The following is a 21697-nucleotide window of genomic DNA, read 5'->3' as shown; positions in this document are numbered from 1 at the left end:
GAAAGAGAAAAATGGAATTCCCCACAACCTGAACACATTTACACAAAAACACGTGCACATGCACATATACCTTCTACAGCAGCAGGTGAATAAATGCCATCTACTTGATAGGGCCTCAGAATAAGCAAAGTTCTCAGTGAGAAAACATGATTGGACTAGGCAAAGTAATTTGAAGAAATGACATAATCGGTGGAAAGTTCGAGGACTTTTGTCTATTTCCTTTCAAAGAAAAAAATAATCTTTATTCTAAACATTGTGTAAATGCCTGGCAAAAAAAGACAGGTAGGAAGATGGGAGGTGATAGTAAGTGATGGATAGATTTATAAAACAGTATTTTGGGGGAAAATATCTTTTTTAGAAACATTTACAACCATGTCATTATTTTATGTAGTAACCCAGGGAAAGAAGCCTACCAAATACTGTCACCATTCAGCAGTTCTGAGAAACGGTCCTTCCTTCAGAGAAAGTGTGTGTGTGTGTATATGCTTCATTGGACGGAGGAATTGCATAAGCCAGTGTTCCTGAGAATGTGGTCCCTGAAGCAGCAACATCAGCACTATGTGGAGCCTTGTTATACATGAAAATTCTAAGGGCGCACACCAAGCCTGCTGAAGCACCTACACTGAATCTGGGGCTCGGAATAAGCTGTATGTTCCTAAGTCCTACAGGTAATTCTTATGTGTGATAAAGTTTAACTTCTGGCCTAAGTGAATGTGCGTGTATTCCTTTCTGTTTAGCTACTTAGAAATTAAGATCCAAGTTCAGCATTTACCAGCAAAAATGAATTATATTAGGTGCTTGCCCATATTTATTTATTGTCAACATACTTATTTTTTCTTTCCTCTAGTTTATATTGTGTTTAATAAGTCACAACCCTTTTGGAAATAAGTGTATGTTAAATTAACCACCATTAAATTTCTTTAAAGTATTACTGAAAATATTTTTCAAACCTGTAGCTCTAGAAGACTACATGAATATTGAGAATATGTCAATGTTTAATTGTAGAAGGAAAAGAGTGTACAGTCCATTGATATGAAAGTGGGTAAGAGGAATGGATTCTGACTTAACAGAGGTAGAAAAGGGCCAGGCACTGGCATTAAAAACAAACAAAACAAAGCAAAGCAAAGCAAAGCAAAGCAAAACAAACAAACAAACAAACAAAACAGACAAAAAACAAATTCCAGATAATTAAGGATCAAGTTAAGTTCCTCCAAATCAGAGGAGTAGAGCAGAGAACTTGAGTGTAGCAGGGACAGAGGCAGAATCTTCATATATTCGTAAATCGACATTCATCTATTTCGAAGAGACTGATGAAAATCATACTGATAGAGCCAGGCTCTAAAAATTCCCACTAAGACAAGAGTCTGAAGCAACAGTTAAGAAAAAAGGCAAAGGCAACTGAATCTGACAAATGCTTGACAAAGAGCTGGAAAATTTGAAGAAAGAACAGAGTAAAGGAGGTTGAAAACAGTGAAGAAAGGTAAGTGGCAGGTCAGGTTTGACCTGATTCATCAAGTGTTTTTGAATGACTTGTGGGTTAACATTCTGACTGCAGTTGTAGACAAAGACGGTTTGATTCATAAACTCAATGTGAGAACTTAAAAGCACACCTCTTAAGAATTCTACCTTAAAAACAAAATGCTTCCAGTTGATATAAAAATAATTAAACTCCAACACAAATAGCATGTTGAAGAGGAATGATGGTGCCTTCATTTAGTCTCAGACCTGGAAGAAAGGATTTGCCTGTATATTTTTAAAATCATCCCAAACACGGACCTGACAACACCTGAGCAAACTTTCTCCTTGGCTGTCACTTCAAGAGAAATTCCCTGAACATTAATATTTATTTTGGAATGTGAAAGATTTATGTATGTCTTTAGGAATACAAATAAATCTTGAAATGCAAATATTCCACATTTAGGAATAATAAATACGTATTTAAAGACTCCTAATACAGTTTATAACTTAGACAGGTATGACTTAGTCATATTATAGTTAATTCTTTATTAGTAAGAGAAATATTATCAACATGTTACTATTAGATTTAACTAAACATGCTTTCAAATCATAATTCTGAAACATCACTATGGTCTATATTTGCTTGAAAATTTCAAATTTAGGATTTGTTATCTTCACTAACATTTCAGTCGCAAGAACTTTAATTTATTTTAACACTATCCAATATAATCAAGTTATTGGATTATTGAACAAACTACCAGCTCTATGTTTAGCAGGGGCTTTGGAGACAGACCAGATTATTAAACGTTCAGGCTTATTGTAAATCTTTGAAAAAATATATCTTGCATTGCAATGAGTATAGTTTGCCACCAGAGAGAGCTCACACACTGCGCTTTATTAAAGACAGCACTTCTCTCCTTTTCACCTAGATAGAAAATCTCTATCTGAAACACCTGCTACATTGTGGAAAAAACCAAACACAGCTATGTTTATTTACAACATCCACAGTCAACTCCTATATATGAAACTTTCAGGTGTTTGGCACCTGAGAAACCATTTATTCCTGGCACAGAAAGTGTTAGTGGTGAAGTTTCAAAGAAAGATTTCCATGAGAGAAAGGCTCAGGTTGTATGTGCTTGGTGCTGACTAAGAGGAAGACCTCCTCATATCCTAGAAATAAAGGTGTTTTTTCAAAACAATTCAAATGACACTTTCCAGTATCATCATGTTACCAAACTGAGGGACAGTCAAGAACAAGTCATCTGACAGACCAACATGCTAATGAAATACTCTGTAATAATAAATGGAACTTGATAAGAATCTTAATATATTCACAATATCCTTTGATTCCCACTTGAAAGAATTTTTATTTCTTAACCAAGGCCACTTCATTTAATGAAAATTTAGATAACCATAGTAAATACAATTTTCAATTCATCAGTATCTAGTCCCTCCTCCTCCCCACTATTGTGAGAAGTAAACTAAATAAAGAAACACATACACTCAAGTTTATCCTCGGGTCTTCCTCTTTCAAGGAGAGACAGGTAACAGACAATGTCCTTCAGATGAATTACTTCTGGAGAACATGAATTTGCAGGAGAAGTACGGGGTGGGGTGATGGCACCTTTATTCATTCTCAAACCTGGGGAAAAAACATATTTGTCTTTATATTCATAAAAATATCCACACTGCTTTCAAAGAAAAACAACAACTAAGAAAATAGATAATGCAAAGACAATGGAAAGAGCTATATATTTTTAGGTTATATAATAACCAAATTCTCTGGAACTCTAGGAGAGCAGAGTCAGACATTTTCTATGATTGTTGTAAATAGTGCAGAGTTCTTCAGGATTCAGGGACACGGGGACTGCTCTGCCTGCCTACAGGAGGGTGTTAGGGTCAAATCCTCTTGTCCAGGGTAAGCTGGTAGGTGTATTTGAATGCATGAATAACTACTTTCCTCTTCCATCTTTCTGTGCTTTAGGAATTGACAGCTATAAATCAGCGAAGGAGATACAAAAAATTGGCCTTTCACAAAAAACTGAAGAAGAAACTTGAGTCTGTCACAATATGATTTATATGTTGATAATCAGGACTCATTCACTCATAAAAACTCATATTTATGTCAAATATTTGCCAGCACCGTGAATAAAACATCCTTTTTCCAACACATCCTTTTTCCTATCAAGAAATCTGCCCATGAGTAAGAAAGGGAGCATAAACAAAAATCTGCTTAAACATGACAGACATTTAATTAGAGAGGTGGGAACATATGACTGTACTTTAGTTTTAATATGGTTCACACTTTATTTCTGAAACCCATTCACTGTGCTTATTCCAAGAAGAGGGTAGTGAACTCAGTGCCTGTTTGCAACAGCTGATGATTGTAGATTATCTGGCCGGTGATAATTGTACTGAAACTTGTTTACATAAATGGTTAGTTCCACAGAGAAGCCTGTGAAACCAGATCATGTGTATCTGACATGGCCTGAAGGCAAGTCCCAATTGTCTTTTAAGGTTCATTTGGCAAACAAGAGGTGCTTGGGTGAAATGGTTAATGGACTGAATGTACTAGATTCCTAATCAACCAGGAGTTACTAGAATGGAGGGAATAATCCCATTCAAATACAATTCTATGAACCTAACCTAACCACATCTCTTGCTCTTGTCTATTTCCTTTGATGAATAACTTTGATGGAGTACCTGGCCTCTCCTCTAGCCATCTCAAGATAGCCATGCATATAATCTAATGGATTATGAAATTACTTCTATCATTCATTTATTGAGTGTCTAACATGTGGCAGGAATCAAGCCGGAGGCTTTAACATGTATGATTTCACTTAATTCCCACCTTAACTCTGTGAGGTAGATTACAATATTCCCACTTTACGAGCTTAGAGTTCTGCAGCTGGAAAATCCATCCCCTTTAATCTACACTAATGAATTACAGACTACTTTTGCTCAAGGCCAAGGGTAAGAAAAAATAAGAAAAACAATTTACCTATTAATCCAGCAGAATCCTTTTATTCCCCCCACCCCATTTCTCATTACTAGTAGGTTCCATAATTGCCCCAATTTTTCTTTTCTATGTTAACCTATTGTCTTCTCTTTTATTTCATCCTTAAAATTCTGTCAAAGACCCTCTAAATTGAATTCACCACCCATTAGTGGGTCAGAACTCACATTTTGAATAACACTGCTATAAATCTTTCCTTCATTTTCTTTTAACCAAAGTCTTATTTCAAATACAATTCTACGCTTCACATTGATTCTACTTCTGTTTATAGCTATTAAAAGAGAGATATAATGATAAATTGATTTTTTCTTAAGAAAAATGTCACTGTATGTCTAATACAAACTAATACAGTTATTTTTAAAAATAAAAGGCAGTCGGGGCGCCTGGGTGGTGCAGTCGGTTAAGCGTCCGACTTCAGCCAGGTCACGATCTCGCGGTCCGTGGGTTCGAGCCCCGCGTCGGGCTCTGGGCTGATGGCTCAGAGCCTGGAGCCTGTTTCCGATTCTGTGTCTCCCTCTCTCTCTGCCCCTCCCCCATTCATGCTCTGTCTCTGTCCCAAAAATAAATAAAAAACGTTGAAAAAAAAATTAAAAAAAAAAATAAAAGGCAGAGATTGAAGACAATCTTGAGTTTTAAAACACCTATATACCTTACTGGTTCTACCTAACCAACGAAAGCTCGGCCAACTGTAGGAATAAGCAGTTGTCTTTTATGATAAAAGACATTTTGGCACTAACATTTGACATAGCCATAACTTCCAGACTTGGAAAGCACAGCATTTGAATTATGGTCGGATAAACTATGACCTAACTCATCCTGCATGATGAGCTAATCCTCTCTTCTCTGCTTTCCCATTATGGTACTGAAATGATTTAATCAGCTTGATTTAACTCTTACACAAAAACTTATAACAAAACAAGAAAGAAGGAAAAGAACATGTTATGACATTAATTTGAAAGAATGCCAACCATATTATACATTTTCAGTGATTTAGAACACCTCCTGATCATCTGTTTGTATAAAACTAAAGTGCTTGGTATTTCATTATCAGCTCTCATAATAGTGAATATAAACAATATGGAGAATGTGAAAACCACATAATTTTCTGTTTGCCTTTCTTTTAAGTAATGTACATATTGAACAGAAACATCCACATATAATTTACATTTAGCCCCACCTTTTTGGAAAAACATATTATTATACTAAGATTATTTTTATTTGACAAAATGAATAAATATTTTTCACTTTCTATTCACGACATGTTGTAAACTAAAAGCTTTGTCACATTCATGTCACAGTTTTATATTTAAAATAATTTAAAGGTTATTTTTTAAAAATATATGGGCTTATATAGCAATCACATTGGAGAACTAATCAACTTATCCTCAAATCCAGACAAAGATTTTTGTTGTTGTTGTTCCTTTGTGAGAGATAAAGTCACAGAAAAAAAATGTTAAAGACCTTTTTCTCAATTGCTTCATTACAAAAAATTGGGTAGAGCAGGACTTGACAGAATCCTGAGGTGCTGAACTGATGAAAAATGTCCTATGTTTGTTCCTGCTCCTACTCCCGTCCCCAAGATCAGCTCACTTTCTCTCATGTGGTGAAAATGTTTCTTCATATTTTCATTTAATTTTCTGAAAGCAGGCCCTGGGGCCTCAATCCGTCTTCATAGAGACTTTTCCAACCCTACTCTACCATTTATATATACTTGATATATATGTTTTCCCTTCCTTAAATCTGGCTTTAGGTCTTTTCCACAACTTAACTCCTTCATTGCTCTAAAATATTTCTTTTTCTTTCAAGAATACTGGCTAAGGTTGATGCAGAACACACAGGAAATGACACAAGTGGCAAACAAGAAGTTGCAAGCCCTGTTTCTTGACTCCTTTTCAAGGAGATGCTAAATGGAACCCTACATTCCTCTTCAGCAGCAAGAGCCTCTGATGAAAAGCCTCAGTATTCTACTTTCCATTAAGGAAGGCCATTTTAATCCATCTGATCTTTGGTAAAACTCTGTAGAATTGGAACTGAACACAAAGATAAGCAAAACAGTGGTGTTTCTTTTGCCTGGAGTAGTCAATAGTTAGCTCTAAAGATAATGTGATTAGTTGACACCCAGTTTACAGGTTTGCTGGTGTGCCAAAGGTTATGCCTCTTTGAATGCTGCATCACAAAACTGAAGCAAGTGTACACACACACACACATACCATTTATGTCCACATACTAATGTATATCTATTGCACTGTACAACAAAGCATAAAATAAAGTGAAAAAAATACGCACTGTAACTACAGTGTATTAGTTCAATTAGGAAAAAAATTATCTTGTACTTTGAGAGCATTTTTCTGTTTGTTTGATGATGATTTTAGTGTGTGTCTGTGTGTATGTATATATATCTTCTAATATATAAACATTCTTCAAAGTTTTAACTATAAAAATAGTTCGCATTAGTCAAGTTGAGTATTGCCTGCTATTATCACATTCTTCAAGAACATGATTTTCATTGTACTTCAAACTAGACACTCCATTTCCTGCAACAAAAACCTAAGAAGTTTTGTTTTAGCAGATACTTTTAACTCCAGTTTCAAGGTTCAATTATTAGCAAATAAGTTTTGGGTACATGTTAAATTATTGCCTCTGCTGCATTGTGTTTTATTTTGAAACACATGTAGCTCAGATAATGAAAAGGTATCACTATATCCAGTGTTTCCCCTCATCTATTAAAATGGAATATTCAAAACTAATAACATGAATTACATTTCTAAACTTACAAGGCAAAAAACCACCTGACAATTTGGATTTTCTATTTTTTAATACCGGTTCAATTTTCAGAAATTTATCAGGCTTAGACACAAGCCTTGTCAGAGTATAATCATTGTCAGAGTATTGTCAGAGTATAATCATATTTCCACTATCCTTAGTAATAGTCATGATTAGTAGCATAGATAATAAAAAGTAAGAACAATTGTTTCGTATTATCAGACATTTCATGATTTTCAGAGTTAACCTTCCAATTGTGCTTGTCTTAGGATAGTATTATATATACATATTTTTTTATTTTTTGTGCTTACACAAACTGGCAGCAAAATGAGATAGACTGGGTTACAAATCAATAAGGAATGTAAAATATGCATCAAGTGAGGACAGGCAGTGGGATATCTTCCCTGACAAGAGACTGGGTCAGCAAAGTATCTGGATTTCATCTGTTTGGACATTGGCAAAAACCCCAAACAAGAAATTATAAGGAGAAGGGCTCAAAGCACAGGTCTTTGGGGGTAACGTTCTGGAAGCACATTTGTGCTTCTATTCCGTACTGTGCTGTACTGTACTGTGAAGAAGCAGTAATTATAACATCCCTAGCTGTGTGCCAACAACACTTAAACACAATGGTAGGGTCTGATTTGACACTACAATTTTATTTTAGAGACAATAGGGTGAAAAATCAGAGAGTAAAGCAAACCTCTGATGGTCACATAGCAATCCAGGGAGCCAAGGGCTGGAGACAGGATATCTAATTCCTGACATTAAGGTCTTTCCAAGTCAGTAAAAACAAGATCTATGTCAGTTCTTTACAGGAGAATATTCTACAATGATAGAAATATTCTGTAGGTGTACTGTTCAATATGGTAGTTTTAACCACACATGGCTGTTATGCATATGAAATATGGCTGTTATGACTGAGGAACTGAATTTTCATTTTATTAATTTGTTAACTAATTTAAATTTAAATTAAATAGGTACATTGGGCTAATGGCTACCATATTCGACAGTACTGGTGACATACTGTCTGCTGAAAGTAAGAGAATAAGGGGCGCCTGGGTGGCGCAGTCGGTTAAGCGTCCGACTTCAGCCAGGTCACGATCTCGCGGTCCGTGAGTTCGAGCCCCGCGTCAGGCTCTGGGCTGATGGCTCAGAGCCTGGCCTGTTTCCGATTCTGTGTCTCCCTCTCTCTCTGCCCCTCCCCCGTTCATGCTCTGTCTCTCTCTGTACCAAAAATAAATAAACGTTGAAAAAAAAATTTAAAAAGAAAGTAAGAGAATAAAACTACCATGTATTTAAAAAAAGAGTCATGATAACAAGTTTTATTTTTGTTATATTAAAGAGAAATCCCAGTTCCACTTCTGGAACAACAACAACAACAAGAAAAACAAAAAGCAAAGAAACAAAACCCACAAAGAGACCCATAAATAAACAACCTTATGGCTGGGGTGACAGTAGCAAAATAAATGAGGCAGAGTGAGAGATACAGGCTTCCGGTTACAGAATCACTAAGTCACAGGAGTAAAAGGTACAACATAGGATATACAGTCCATGATAGTGTAATAGCATTATATGGTGACAGATGGTAGTACACTTGTGGGTGAGCACAGAGCACATAATCTATAAGCATGTTGAATCACTTTGCTGTATACCTGAAACTAATGTAATGTTGTATGTCAACTATACTTCAATTAAAAAAAGTAAAAGTTATGAAGATGGGGTGTGAGGAGGGGAATTTCAGGACCATGGTCAAAAGGTACAAACTTCCAGTTATAAGATAAATACGTACCAATGATGTAATATATCTGATGACTATAAGTAACACTATTATATGATATAACTGTATATGCTAGTTGTTAAGACAGTAGACCCTAAGAGTCCCCCTTATAAAGAAAAAAATTAACAGTAGATTCTAATAGTTCTCATTATAAGAAGAACATTGTTTTTGTTTTTGCTTTTGCCTTTGTTCTTTATTGCGTCTGTACAAGATGATGGATGCTACCTAAACTTATTGTGGCCATCATTTCACAATATATGTAAGTCACACGAGTATGCTGTTCACCTTAAACTTGTACAATGATATGTGTGAATTATATCTTAATAAAACAAACAAAAAATCAAAACAAAAAGAAATCCAAATTAATACTCCATAAAATTTACTGTACTGTTTCAGAATGAACAACATTTTAGGGGAAAAAAAAAAGTGAATTTGATTTTTCCCTATGTCTGCAAACTAAAATGCTGGAAAACAACCTATTTAATGAATAATGGTAACAGCTGGCATTCACTGAACACTTATAATATACATAATACATTATGTGTTTGAGTCCCACAGTACCCAGTAAGATACACGAACGTTATTATCTCCATTTCATATTTGGGAGAACAGAGGCAAAGGCAAGTAGTAGGGTTCCAATTCAAAAGGCAATCTGAATTGAGATTTTATGCTTTAAGTATAAATCTGTGGGGCTAGAGAGAAAAAATAAATCAGAGATATCTGTCTCCTAACGCTCAATAAATGACCTTTTGTATAAAGAGTCTGGTTTTCAGGACTCTTAAGCGTATGTACATTGATTATTTCATAAACCTTTGGAATGAAATTAGAAATCCTAGTCATGGCTGAGAGCTCTAAATGTTACTCTTGCACTCAGATCATTTCTTGGGCCATTCATTATCAAATACAATTGTGAGATGTTCTTATATATATATACATATTTTGTATGTATAGAAATAAACATGCATATTTACATATTTACCAAATCTTTACCAGCATTTTCTCTGGATATCTTTTCTTTTTGTTTATCTGTGTTATCTAATAGGTGTACAACTAGCATGCACTTTATAAATATAAACCAAATAGATATTAAGAACCTTTCATATTAGTCACGTAAAACCAGGTCCTAGGATATAACATTGACCACAGAAAATTTGAAAAATCCCATTTTTATAGGGATTCTAATGGATCAAAGCCAATGCTCATTTTTACAGCTATTCCTAGGTATTTTAGAGTACATCACAAGTTAAATAAAGTTATGACTCATTTGGGACTCTGAAAAGTACTAAATATCCTATTTGCCTTTATTTGAATAAAAAAACTATAAATGATATTCATGAACACACAATGCAACAATCTTAAGATAATATTATCATTTATATATGCAATCATTAACATGTAAGTGCAAATACAAAATCCATTTATATTTGGTGAATAAATCTAATGGTAAAAATGGCAAATTTGAACACCAACATTTTACTTAGAATATTCAGACAGGAGAATAAAGAAACCTGTATAATCAAACTCAATATATTCAAACTATTTAGTAATTAAAGGGGAGATTTAGGGGAACTGTTCCTGTACTGACAGTAATTTTATCCTAAATGGTGCCTTTAAGTGTAGATTTTTCTGTGGTTTCAGTTAAGAGTTTTCAGGGTTTCAAGATAAAATATTTATTGGAATAAAATAATTTGTGGATTACTGCCACTAATAATAATTATAAGAGAAATTTGGTACTATAAAAGCATAAGATATGTAATGGTTGAAGTAAATAAAAGCTACTTAGCCAATGGATAGGAATTATTTTATCTTTATTTCTAGAGCATTTCTATATAAGTATGTAAGTATATCCACATTAGCGAAGACACAAATATATCTTAAATGTCTACTATGTGACAAGAAGTTCCCTATCTTATAGTCATGTAAGCCTTGTACTCTGTTCAGTTTGTGCTCTACAAGACCCTGTCTGCCCTTTTTTGTATTGTGGAAACTGAAATAGTTTATTAGACACAAAAGACCTATAAAGGAAGCTACGGTGAAAATATACATGCACATACACACACACATACATGCACACAAATTTTTAATATCCTCAAGACAGTCCTGATAAGAGTAATAATTCCTTCTCAGCACAATTAATGAAGTGTGTCTTTTGGCAAGAACATCCAGTAAGGTCATTTGGCAAAAGAATATTTTCCCCAAGGTTCAAGTACCTCATTTTCATTGTACATTTTTCTGTTGTTAATTTGATTAACTTCCTTATGAACAAGAATAAATTCTTTCTCCTTTTATGCCTAAAATTTTTACCTGTGGTCTGACTCTCTGGTTGTACAGTAAACATAAAAAGAACTACATTCCACTAATGATATTGTAGCTTAACAGCATACATCAATTAACCATTGCCATACTGGATGGGCAAAGAGAGGGGCCAAAGATAAAGTACTATAACTCTTTCATTGGTAGCTATTATTATTCTCAATCTTAAATATATTCTTGACTTTTTTGTACCTTTAGCCTCATGTCCCTTCGTGATAGCTTCCACACTGCTGTCAGTATGATTATTTTTTATGAAAATTTTTAATGTTTTATTTTTGAGAGAGAGAGCGCAAGCAGAGGTGGTGGGGAGGTGGGGTGGGTAGAGAGAGACGGAGACACAGAATCTGAAGCAGGTTCCAGGCTCTGAGTTATCAGCACAGAGCTCAATGCGGGGCTTGAACCCACAACCATGAGATCATGACTTGAGCCAAAGTCACATGCTTAACCAACTAAGCCACCCAATTGCCCCCAGCAGTGTGATTATTTTCTGACTTAAGACAATATATCAACTCTCCAATTTCTCCATGGGCCCTTGGCTCCCTCCCTGGCCTCTTCTCCAGCCACTCTCTTCCAGTCACTTAATCTGCCCCATCCCAACAACTCAAGGCATAGACCCAGATCTCTCAGTACTGAGCAAGCCTACCTTCCTCTTACTCATCAAGCCCACTTACCTCTAACTCCTAAGGCCATAGGACTCTGATCCTACCAGGACCAGTTCCACAGCCCCACCTCCAGGCTGTGCCCAATACTTCCAAGGTCATGACTACCATCTGCTCTGGGACAATCAAAAATGATCTCCTTGTGATCCTCATCCCAGTTTTAGTCTTTCATGAAAAACTCAGGACTTCCAGTCATCCTCAGTTTCAACTTGTACTTTCTATCTAATCAATGTTTGCTAAGAGAACTCCTCACATCACCTTCTGACATGCTATATATATATTTTTATTTATTTATTAAAATGTTAATGACTATAGGGGAAGGGAAGTAGTTCCATTTCGCTCACTGAAATTTGAATAGTGTGGGGGGAACATTGTAAGTGATTAATAAATATTTGTGAATGGTATAAAATATCACTCAGTCATAAAGAATGAAATCTTGCCAATTTCAACAACATATATGGATCTAGAGAGTATAATGCTAAGCAAAACAAGTTAGAGAAAGACAAATACCATATGATTTTAGACTGATGTGAAATGTAAGAAACAAAACAAATCAGCAAAGAAAAAGAGAGAGAGAGAGAGAGAGAGAGAGAGAAACCGGGAAACAGACTCTTTACTCTAGAAAACAAACTGATGGTTACCAGAGAGGAGGTGGATGGATGGATGGGTGAAAAAGGTAATGGGGATGAAGAAGGGCACTTGTGGTGATGACCACTGAGAAATATATGGAACTGTTGAATCACTATATTGTACACCTGAAACTATTACAGTATTGTAAGTTGACTATACTGTATTTAAAATTTATTTAAAAACTTAAAAATAGGGGTGCCAAGGTGGCTCAGGTGATTAAGCATCCAACTTCAGTTCAGGTCATGAACTCGCAGTTCATGAGTTCAAGCCCTGCATCATGCTCTGTACTGAGAGCTCAGAACCTGGAGCCTGCTTTGGATTTTGTGTCTCCCACTCTCTCTGTTCCTCCCCCACTCACTCTCTATCTCTCTGTCCCTCTCTCAAAAATAAATAAAAATAATTTTTTAAATAAAAGAAAAATTTTAAGATAAATATTTATGAACGGAATAATACTGAATGTCTTATATAGTTCACACACTATCCTTTGACAGGGCATTTTTATTTAATTTTTTAAAGGTTACTTTTGAGAGAGAGAGAAAGAGAGATAGATGGAGCATGAGTGGGAGAGGGGCAGAGAAAGAGGGAGACACAGAATCCCCGAAGCAGGCTGCAGGCTCTGAGCTGTCGGCACAGAGCATGATGTGGGACTCCAACCCAAGAACCATGCAAACATTACCTGAGCTGAAGTTGGACACTTAAACGAATAAGCCACCCAGGAAGCCCAGGCAATATTTTTTATTTGAGTACATGTTTTCTCTTCTTGAATCTCCCTTCCATCCTCTCCAACTGGTACGCATCACTACCTCTATGTAAATTAGATAATTTTAATTTATGGTGAAAAAGATGATCTTGATAAATAGATGACAACTTTTAATTTATTATATACTTGATTACCTAATTGTCTGTTTTTCTGCTTGGGTCTGAAGGATCTTCAGCTTTCTGGTGGAATTCCTGGGACATAATATGGTTTAGAAAAGAATGGTGGAATGCATGAATTAATGTAATAAAATGAACAGACAAAGAATTAAATGACACACCTGGCCAACTCACTACATGGTCTGATATAAAGGGTGCTAGGAAAATCTTCTCTTTCTGTCCTATAAAACTAATAATAACAACAAAAAACACTTATACTGACCTATAGCTAATAACAGATAGTGTTGTGGAGTCAACATTTTAGACATTGTGGAACCAATGGAAATATACAGTATAAGTGTCTGAAGCAGGTAACAAATCAATTACATTCTCTTTTAATTACTATATTTTTAGAAAAAGCAGAAGTTACTAATGACTACTGCTAAGTGCTATCCTATACAATAAGAACAGTAATTTAGTGGAGGATAGTTAATTCCCAGTGCTGCTGTGCAGAGTTGGCCTAGGTGGAAGTCAGGGAGGAGCAGGGATGCACCAGCTATCTTACAGGAGGAAGATGGTGTGACTTTACAAGGGTGCCGGGCTTGCCTTCCAGTTGCACAGTCTAAGTATCTCAACTTATGGATCATTGCATTCTTAGCATGGAGCACAGCATCTGCTATTCAATTACAATGAAACATTAGCCGAGGCTTCAAAGAGTTGGGTTTTGCTGTGAGTTAAGGGCAGAGCAAGACTTATGCAGGAAATGAGAGTTCTGAGTAACCACAGCAGACATAAGCCAGAGTGAACATTTAGATATGAAAAGGAGCGGGGGTGCATTGGGCAGGACACAGAACAGGGACTATAAGCAGATCCACAAGCTACATGACATTGTATTTACTACTAGGAAACTCAGGTTTCATCGTCTTCTTAACTGCACTGCCCAAACCCTGAGTTCCATTAAGGGGACCTTGTGGAGGGGGAGGTGTCTCAAAAGATAGGGGAAGACTATGACTAGGACTCCCTGTACAAAAATTTAAAAACTTTCCACAAGGTGATCATGAAGGCCTGAAACTTGGAAACCCAAGAGTAAAATAACCAGGCTGCTGTGTGGAGCACATTGTGGAGATGTGAAGTCAGGGTCCAGCTGGGAGCCATGCCAGGGAATAGCCTAAGACACAAACAATGATGGATAAAAATGACAAAGAATGTTTGAAAAGAATAAGTTATCATGAGCAACAGAGAGTATTTTGTGATTAATTAAACATGAGGCCTGAAGCAGTGGAGGGTGTAAGAGACCAATATTTTAGGATTGGAAAACTGATAGATACTTGGGTTCCACTCACCAAGAGAGGAGATAGGAATTGAAGCAGGTTTGGGTAGAATATAATTATTTGACTTTCAGACACATTTAGTTCAATTTCTATGGGATATCCAGATGAAGAGTTCCATCTGGAATATAGTTAATATATATTTTCTTAGAGCTGAAGAAACAGTTCTGTGTTGCATGGGGAATAATTGAGGTACTTTATGTTATTTTGTACGCTGTGAAAAAAATCACCTATTGAAAATGAGGAGAAAGAAATGAATAAGCTAAAGGATGTCTGAAAATTTTAACCTAATTGAGCTAGGAGACAGCATCAAAAATGAGTACTTTTTAAGACAGATTTTTTAAAAAGGTGTAAAGGTGTTAAGGCCACGTTAATATTGAATGGTAAGAATTTGTAGGCAACAATCTGCATATTTATAAAATTTCTCTTGGGTTATTCTTATTGTTTGAGTTGTACGGACTGAAATATGAGATAATAATATCGATTCATGGTGGAAGGTATATGAGCCACTTGCAAAAAAGCAAAGGTTCCACATGACTTAACAATCCTGTAATGAGAATAGCTCAGGTAATAGACTCTAGTGATGAAGGTAAAATCAGAAGTTAGTCTCTTAGGCCAGCAAAGAGGTGAGGAGTTAGGGACGTGACATTTATGGTGAAGCAGAAGAAGTGAGAAATCTGGAAATATATAGTGTTAGGAATATCTTCAAAAATTAAAAGTCTAACCTGGGTACAGGAAAAATAATCAGCTTACATTTTAAGTAGGTGACAAAAGGCACTTATACTGCAACAAAATATACTCCCCCCCAAAAAAAAATCATTCACTACACAAAATACCAGATGGATCAGTAGCTACTACAAGTTCAACAAAAAATAACTACACACGCACACACACACACACACACACACACACACACACACACCCCTTTATGCCTCTTTATACTCATTTAAACATTTTTATTCTATAAAAACTAAATGTTTTACATTCACCATATCTCCGATACTTGAATATTGTTCATTAACATTAACATTTTTCCCAATTTAGTCTTGCTTTTTATTGAGAAACCATTGTTGTTTAGTTTATATACAGAGTCAAGAATAGTGATCATATTCCTGTTGATATTGTAGTAATGCAATATGGTGAACTCTAAGAAGGGATAAACAAAACAGATTATAGCTCTCTTGTATTCAATATTAATTTGTGATTTTTCAGCCACAAATACATCTTGTGTACATAACAGATTATTGCAAAGTAGGGTTCTAAAAATAAACATACATTTATTTTTCACTGTCAGTGGTGAGTTTCAAAGAATATGGCGTTAAAAACAGGGCTATGAAGGACACCATGCACTTATGTTTTAAAATGTGGAGACCAAGTTTTGAAAAGGAATTCCAGTTTTATTTTTTTGCTACATGAGAGTTACACAGCCCATCTTGCAATTCCTTTTCAAGTAGATCTGTGCAGATTATGTGGCTGTCCCAAATGAAGTACAAGCTGTTACCCTTTTTTTTTCCATTTTGGAAACTGATTCGATTTCTACTCCTTGTAAATCTGGCATCTTCTGTGTAATACTACATGCTATTTGAAGAAAAGAGAGCTTGAGATTTTCACTTGTTACAAGCCTGCCTAATTAATTAGAATCTCTCCCCTTCATCCAAGTCTGACACAATTACTCAGATTGAAAAATGTTCCCCTTGCTTCTTTGTCAAAACTCAAGAACAGTATTGCTTCATCTGAAATTAAAAAGACAATTTTTATTTTATTTAGTCTATGGTATGTACAACCTATTTATAGCATGAAATGGAGAACAGAGTTTTAATTTCTCGATCAAAGTAAGCAACTGTCCCATTTTAAAATGTTCAGTCCCAAACACTGGAAAGCTCTGATAGCACACTGTGAGAACACACAAAATAAGACTCAGAGAAAAACAAGCGGGGGGAGTCCTTCCAATTCATGATATAAAGGGAATTATTTAAGTAACTAAAATATTTTAAGGGTAATTAAAGATTATAATAAATGCACTCTTTGGTATACAGTTTGAAGGGATCAAAATATATCATATGGAAGGTGTACAGTTGTTTTTAGAAAAGCGCACACCTAACACATCAGATAAAGACTTAGTATCCAAATCTATAAAGAACTTAACAAACTCAACACCCCAAAAAACAAATAATCCAGTGAAGAAATGGGCAAAAGACACTTTTCCAACGAAGACATCCAGATGGCCGACAGACACATGAAAAAATGCTCAACATCACTCATCATCAGGGAAATACAAATCAAAACCACAAGGAGATACCACCTCACACCTGTCAGAATGGCTAACATTAACAACTCAGGCAACAACAGACATTGGCGAGGAAGCAGAGAAAGAGGATCTCTTTTGCACTGCTGGTGGCAAAGCAAGCTGGTGCAGCCACTCTGGGAAACAGTATGGAGGTTCCTCAAAAAGTTCAAAACAGAACTACCCTACGACCCAGCAATTGCACTACTAGGTGTTTATCCAAGGGATAAAGGTGTGCTGTTTCAAAGAGGCACATGCATCCCAATGTTTACAGCAGTGTTATTGACAATAGCCAAAGCAAGGAAAGAGCCCAAATGTCCATCGACTGATGAATGGGTAAAGAAGATGTGGCATGCACACACACACACACACACACACACACACACACACACACAAAACAGAATATTACTCGGCAATCAAAAAGAATGAAATCTTGAGAAGTTCGGGTGGCTCAGTCAGTTAAGCAACCGACTTTGGCTCATGTCATGATCTCACAGTTTGTGGGTTCAAGTCCCGTGTTGGGCTCTGTGCTGATAGCTCAGAGCCTGGAGCCTCCTTCAGATTCCATGTCTCTTTCTCTGCCCTCCCCCAACCCCTGCTTGTGCTCTGTCTCTGTCTCTGTCTCTCAAAAATAAATAAAAGTTAAAAAAAAACTAAAAAAAGAATGAAATCTTGCCATTTCCATTTAGTGGATGGAACTAGAGTGTATTATGCTAAGGGAAATTAGTCAAGAAAGACAAATACCATATGACTACAATCCTATGTGAAATTCAAGATACAAAAGAGATGAACATAACGGAAGGGAAGCAAAAATAGTATAAAAACAGGGAGGGGGACAAAACATAAAAGACTCTTAAATACAGAGAACAAACTGAGGGTTGCTGGAGGGGTTGTGGGTGGGGGCATGGGCTAAATGGGCGAGGGGCATTAAGAAGGACACTTGCTGCGATCAGCACTGGGTGTTTTATGTAGGGGATGAATCATTGGATTCTACTCCTGAAATCATTATTGCACTATATGCTAACTAACTTGGATGTAAATTTTAAAAATAAGAAAAAAAAATCTTGCACCAACATATATATAATCACTTGAGAAAGAGACATTATGTCATTAACAGAAGGGGAAGGAGCATGGACTCTTTATCACACTGCCTAAGTGTTAGTTATGGCTCACCCACCTATTTCTTAATTACGTGTTCCAGGTTTTTTTTTTTTTTTTTTTTTTATTGGAGTGTGGGTTATTAAACATCTATCCCTTTACTCACATTTTGATATTCTACTTAGTGATGTAAGGGCTTGAAGTCGCTAGAGCAGGGGCTCCCTTGGGATCCCTGGGCCCTTTCAGGGAATCTGTAAGGTCAAATGATTATCAGTGATAATTGTGAGATATCACATTTGCTTTTTTCACTATAATTTTCTCATGACTGTACAGTAGATCTTTTATGAGGTTGCATAACATAGGATACAGCGAAAGAAACACAGAAGCAGATACGAAGCCAGAGGTTAAAGAGATTTGCAACGATATAAAACAATGCCACTCTACTCACAATTTTTTTGTTTTGCTTTTGAAATTACTTTTCGGAAAAAAATGTTATTTTTGTTAACATGTAATGGGTTGATTATGGTTACTCTCACAATGTCTCATCTTTAATGTGGTTACAATAGATATCATCCAAGCTCTTTGGGGTCCTGAAAGTGTCCTGAGACCAAAGAGTTTGAGAAACTCAGCTGTATACTACGTTTCTCTGTTGTGAGCTGGATTCCTATCAAGTTAACAGGGGGCACTAGAGAGACATGACAAGAAAGAAAGGAGAAGGGGCTGGTTCCTGCTCATCTACCTTCACTTCCTGTTAGATCTCTCAGGTATCTCACCCTCACAGCACATGGTTCTGGGCAGAAGAGGATCTAGTCACTAGCTTTTATCCACATTGAGAAAGGCAGAGGGAGCTCTGGCTACACAGTCCTGCACAGACCTCGGAGATGCTCCTCTGATGTCTGACTGCCAAGCTGCAGGTTCCTCTTGAGTTCCTGAGCTATAAAACTCAGAAGGAAGTAGCCCCTTCACAGAAGTCCCAGGGTGAGATCTGCCAGGCAACACCTTCCCCGCAGAACCTTGTGTCCCAGTTCCAAGACGTCCTTTCTCCAAGCTTCTGAGTTTTGATTACTCCAACCAACACACTTCCTGTGGTTCTGCCTCTGCATAACCTCAGTATTTCTCATTGCTTTTTCAACCTTCCAACACTGTTTAACCAATCACCTCTTCTACACTCTCTAGAGTAATAGAGTGAGACTTCTGTTCTCCTGACTGGATGGAGCTAGACACAATTAGCAACAGGTATTAATGCATGAGACATCTCTGAAAAGCTACTTATTATGACAGAACCGATCATCTCTATGGTGACATTAAATTTTAAAAAAGTATCCAAGAGAAAAATCAAAACTGTCTTCCTTGATAGCATATTGGAAATTTACACAAGTGATAAAAATATTATGTTTCCTACACATGATGGCTTTGTGACTACATTTTCATATATAAAGTGATCTATATTTATCTAGTCATTTAAAGGAGCACTTTTCCATATGTGATGGAAGTATCTCTTAAAATTATTACCTAAACACAGACTTCTAAGACTGTGAATGACAAGTGATGGATAATGAAAAAGTATATTTTCTTTAATATTTAGCTATTATTATATCAGAGATACTTTAAATATTTTGCACAGTCTTAGTATGACAGTATAAGTCTTGCAACAAAGATATTTCCTAAGCAAATAATCTCTTCTCTTATAGAGAACTTGATACTGATTTCCCCTTTGAGGTTTCTACTGTGTATACATACTTAAATAAATAATTAGACTTACCGCCTGAAAGGAGAGCTGGCTTACTTTTTACCATTGGACTAGAATGAGGAAATTTGTTGCTAAATGACATGAAAAGGTGTGCCGTAAAATCATCAGGAAGCTCTGCTTCCAGGAATGTCTTCATAAATAGCTTGAAACCTTCAAAATCTATTGTCTGAAAAAAAAATTGAAACATATATTTTCAGACACAGCCAATGTTAAGATTTTTTATGTGCTGTATTCAGAATCAACAGTAGTAGAAATGACCGCAAACATTCTTATATCCATGTCTACCAAAGGAAGGGGACTATTTGAGAAATAGTTGCAGCCGTCCTAGGCTAACAGTGGCGATTAGGTAAGTATATATCTTACCTGTGGTGGATGAGCTGGATTCCAGCAGGAAAGGCTGAAGCTTTCCAGTCACACATTTCTATTTCCAGAGTATCTTATCACTTAAAAAATCTCCTCTTTGAAACTTAGTTTCCTTTTCTGTAAATTGGGAAGAATATTCCCAATCCTACAGAGTTGTTGTTATGATTAAATCAGGCAACTGACATGAACAGGCCAATTCAGTCATGAACACAGCATGAATACTGTGAAATAAAGGAATTTCTCTTGTCTCATTTCCCTGCCTCTAATGGTGAGTCTTGCTTTTGACAAATGGAAAAAGGGGTTAATTATAAATTTCACCCTAGCACCAAAAAATCAAGTGATATGAAATTCCAAAGTGAAATTCTAAAAGTTCCTATGCAAACTTTCAAATAAACCTATTTCAAGAACTTTGCCCAACTATACTCACTGCAGGTCTATAAAAAAACAAAACTAAACTAAAACACAGTTATTTCTTAGGAGAGAACCATTGATACATTGACAGTCGACTTGGGGAAATAGTGGTGGGAACCACCTTCTATCCTTGAGTTAAGGAGAGGATTTCCCAGGAGCCACCTGGATAGCTTGCTTTCTCCACACAGATGAGGACAGTGGACTGGACAGATTCAGGCAGGATCTCACTCTTGTCTGAAAACTGAGGACAAGAGTGCAGGTGCTTTAGGGCAAAGGCAAGTCAATGGCACTATATTGGGTTTGGCCAACGCCCTCATGACTGGAGGGACAATAAGGCACAAATATATCCTGGGAAATGAATGTAGACCACATGGAAGAGGCCAGTAGTTGATTTGAAGGGACTAAGAGACCTACTGAGAAGTAGCTGGAATTAAGCCACATCTGTCCAGATCAAGAGAGTGCAAGGTCAATGGTCCTCAGAAGAAGCCCCTGAAGGGCACTATTTTTTCTTATCCAGTTCAATGTAATTGAGATGAAACTAAAAATAGGGCAAAAATTAAATTTGGCTGATAAATGCTCTTAATTTTGGTCAAACTTCTGGCAGATGAGAATAAATTAATTCCTTAAACTACTATTTTGGATAGAAAAAGTATTTGTTCTGTGTAATTATATTGGGATAAGATGGTACAGAATGACCAATTTTATTATAACATTACTTTGAATAAACCTAAAATGGAATATGACATACAGGGATATCATTACAGAAAGGGCATTTTTAAAGATTAGATCATGTGCCAATTAAGAATATGTACTAAGTATGTTTCTGTAGCTAATATAATTTCAAGCCAATAGAAACAAAACAAAAATGTCATGTTGTTTATTAATGGTTGCAAAACTCTGCATACACCTTAATCTGATATTTTTAGTTAGTTCAATCTTCCTGTGCTTATTCATAAAGAGCACTTCAGACATTTACACAGGAGGTAGTAAAA

At 36.1% G+C, this 21697-nt stretch overlaps 1 protein-coding gene across 11 annotated transcripts in view; it reads right to left on the bottom strand.

Annotated features, from left to right (window-relative positions):
- DGKB (diacylglycerol kinase beta) overlaps positions 1–21697 on the bottom strand; it is a 792867-nt gene that overhangs the window by 544509 nt on the left and 226661 nt on the right. For all 11 annotated transcript variants that reach the window (XM_086695070.1, XM_025929944.2, XM_025929941.2 and 8 more), the window contains 2 exons: positions 19944–20097; positions 2960–3100 (listed from right to left, as the gene is read on the bottom strand). In XM_086695070.1, coding sequence (XP_086551196.1) covers positions 2960–3100; positions 19944–20097 — 295 coding nt within the window. The remainder of the gene's footprint in view (positions 1–2959; positions 3101–19943; positions 20098–21697) is intronic.

The sequence above is a fragment of the Puma concolor genome, chromosome A2 (assembly GCF_028749965.1).
Source record: "Puma concolor isolate L17-30 chromosome A2, mPumCon1.1.hap2, whole genome shotgun sequence".
In the NCBI taxonomy this organism is placed as follows: Eukaryota; Metazoa; Chordata; class Mammalia; order Carnivora; family Felidae; genus Puma; species Puma concolor.
Note: the sequence above shows the minus strand (reverse complement) of the source record. Positions and strands in the feature narration are given on the sequence as shown.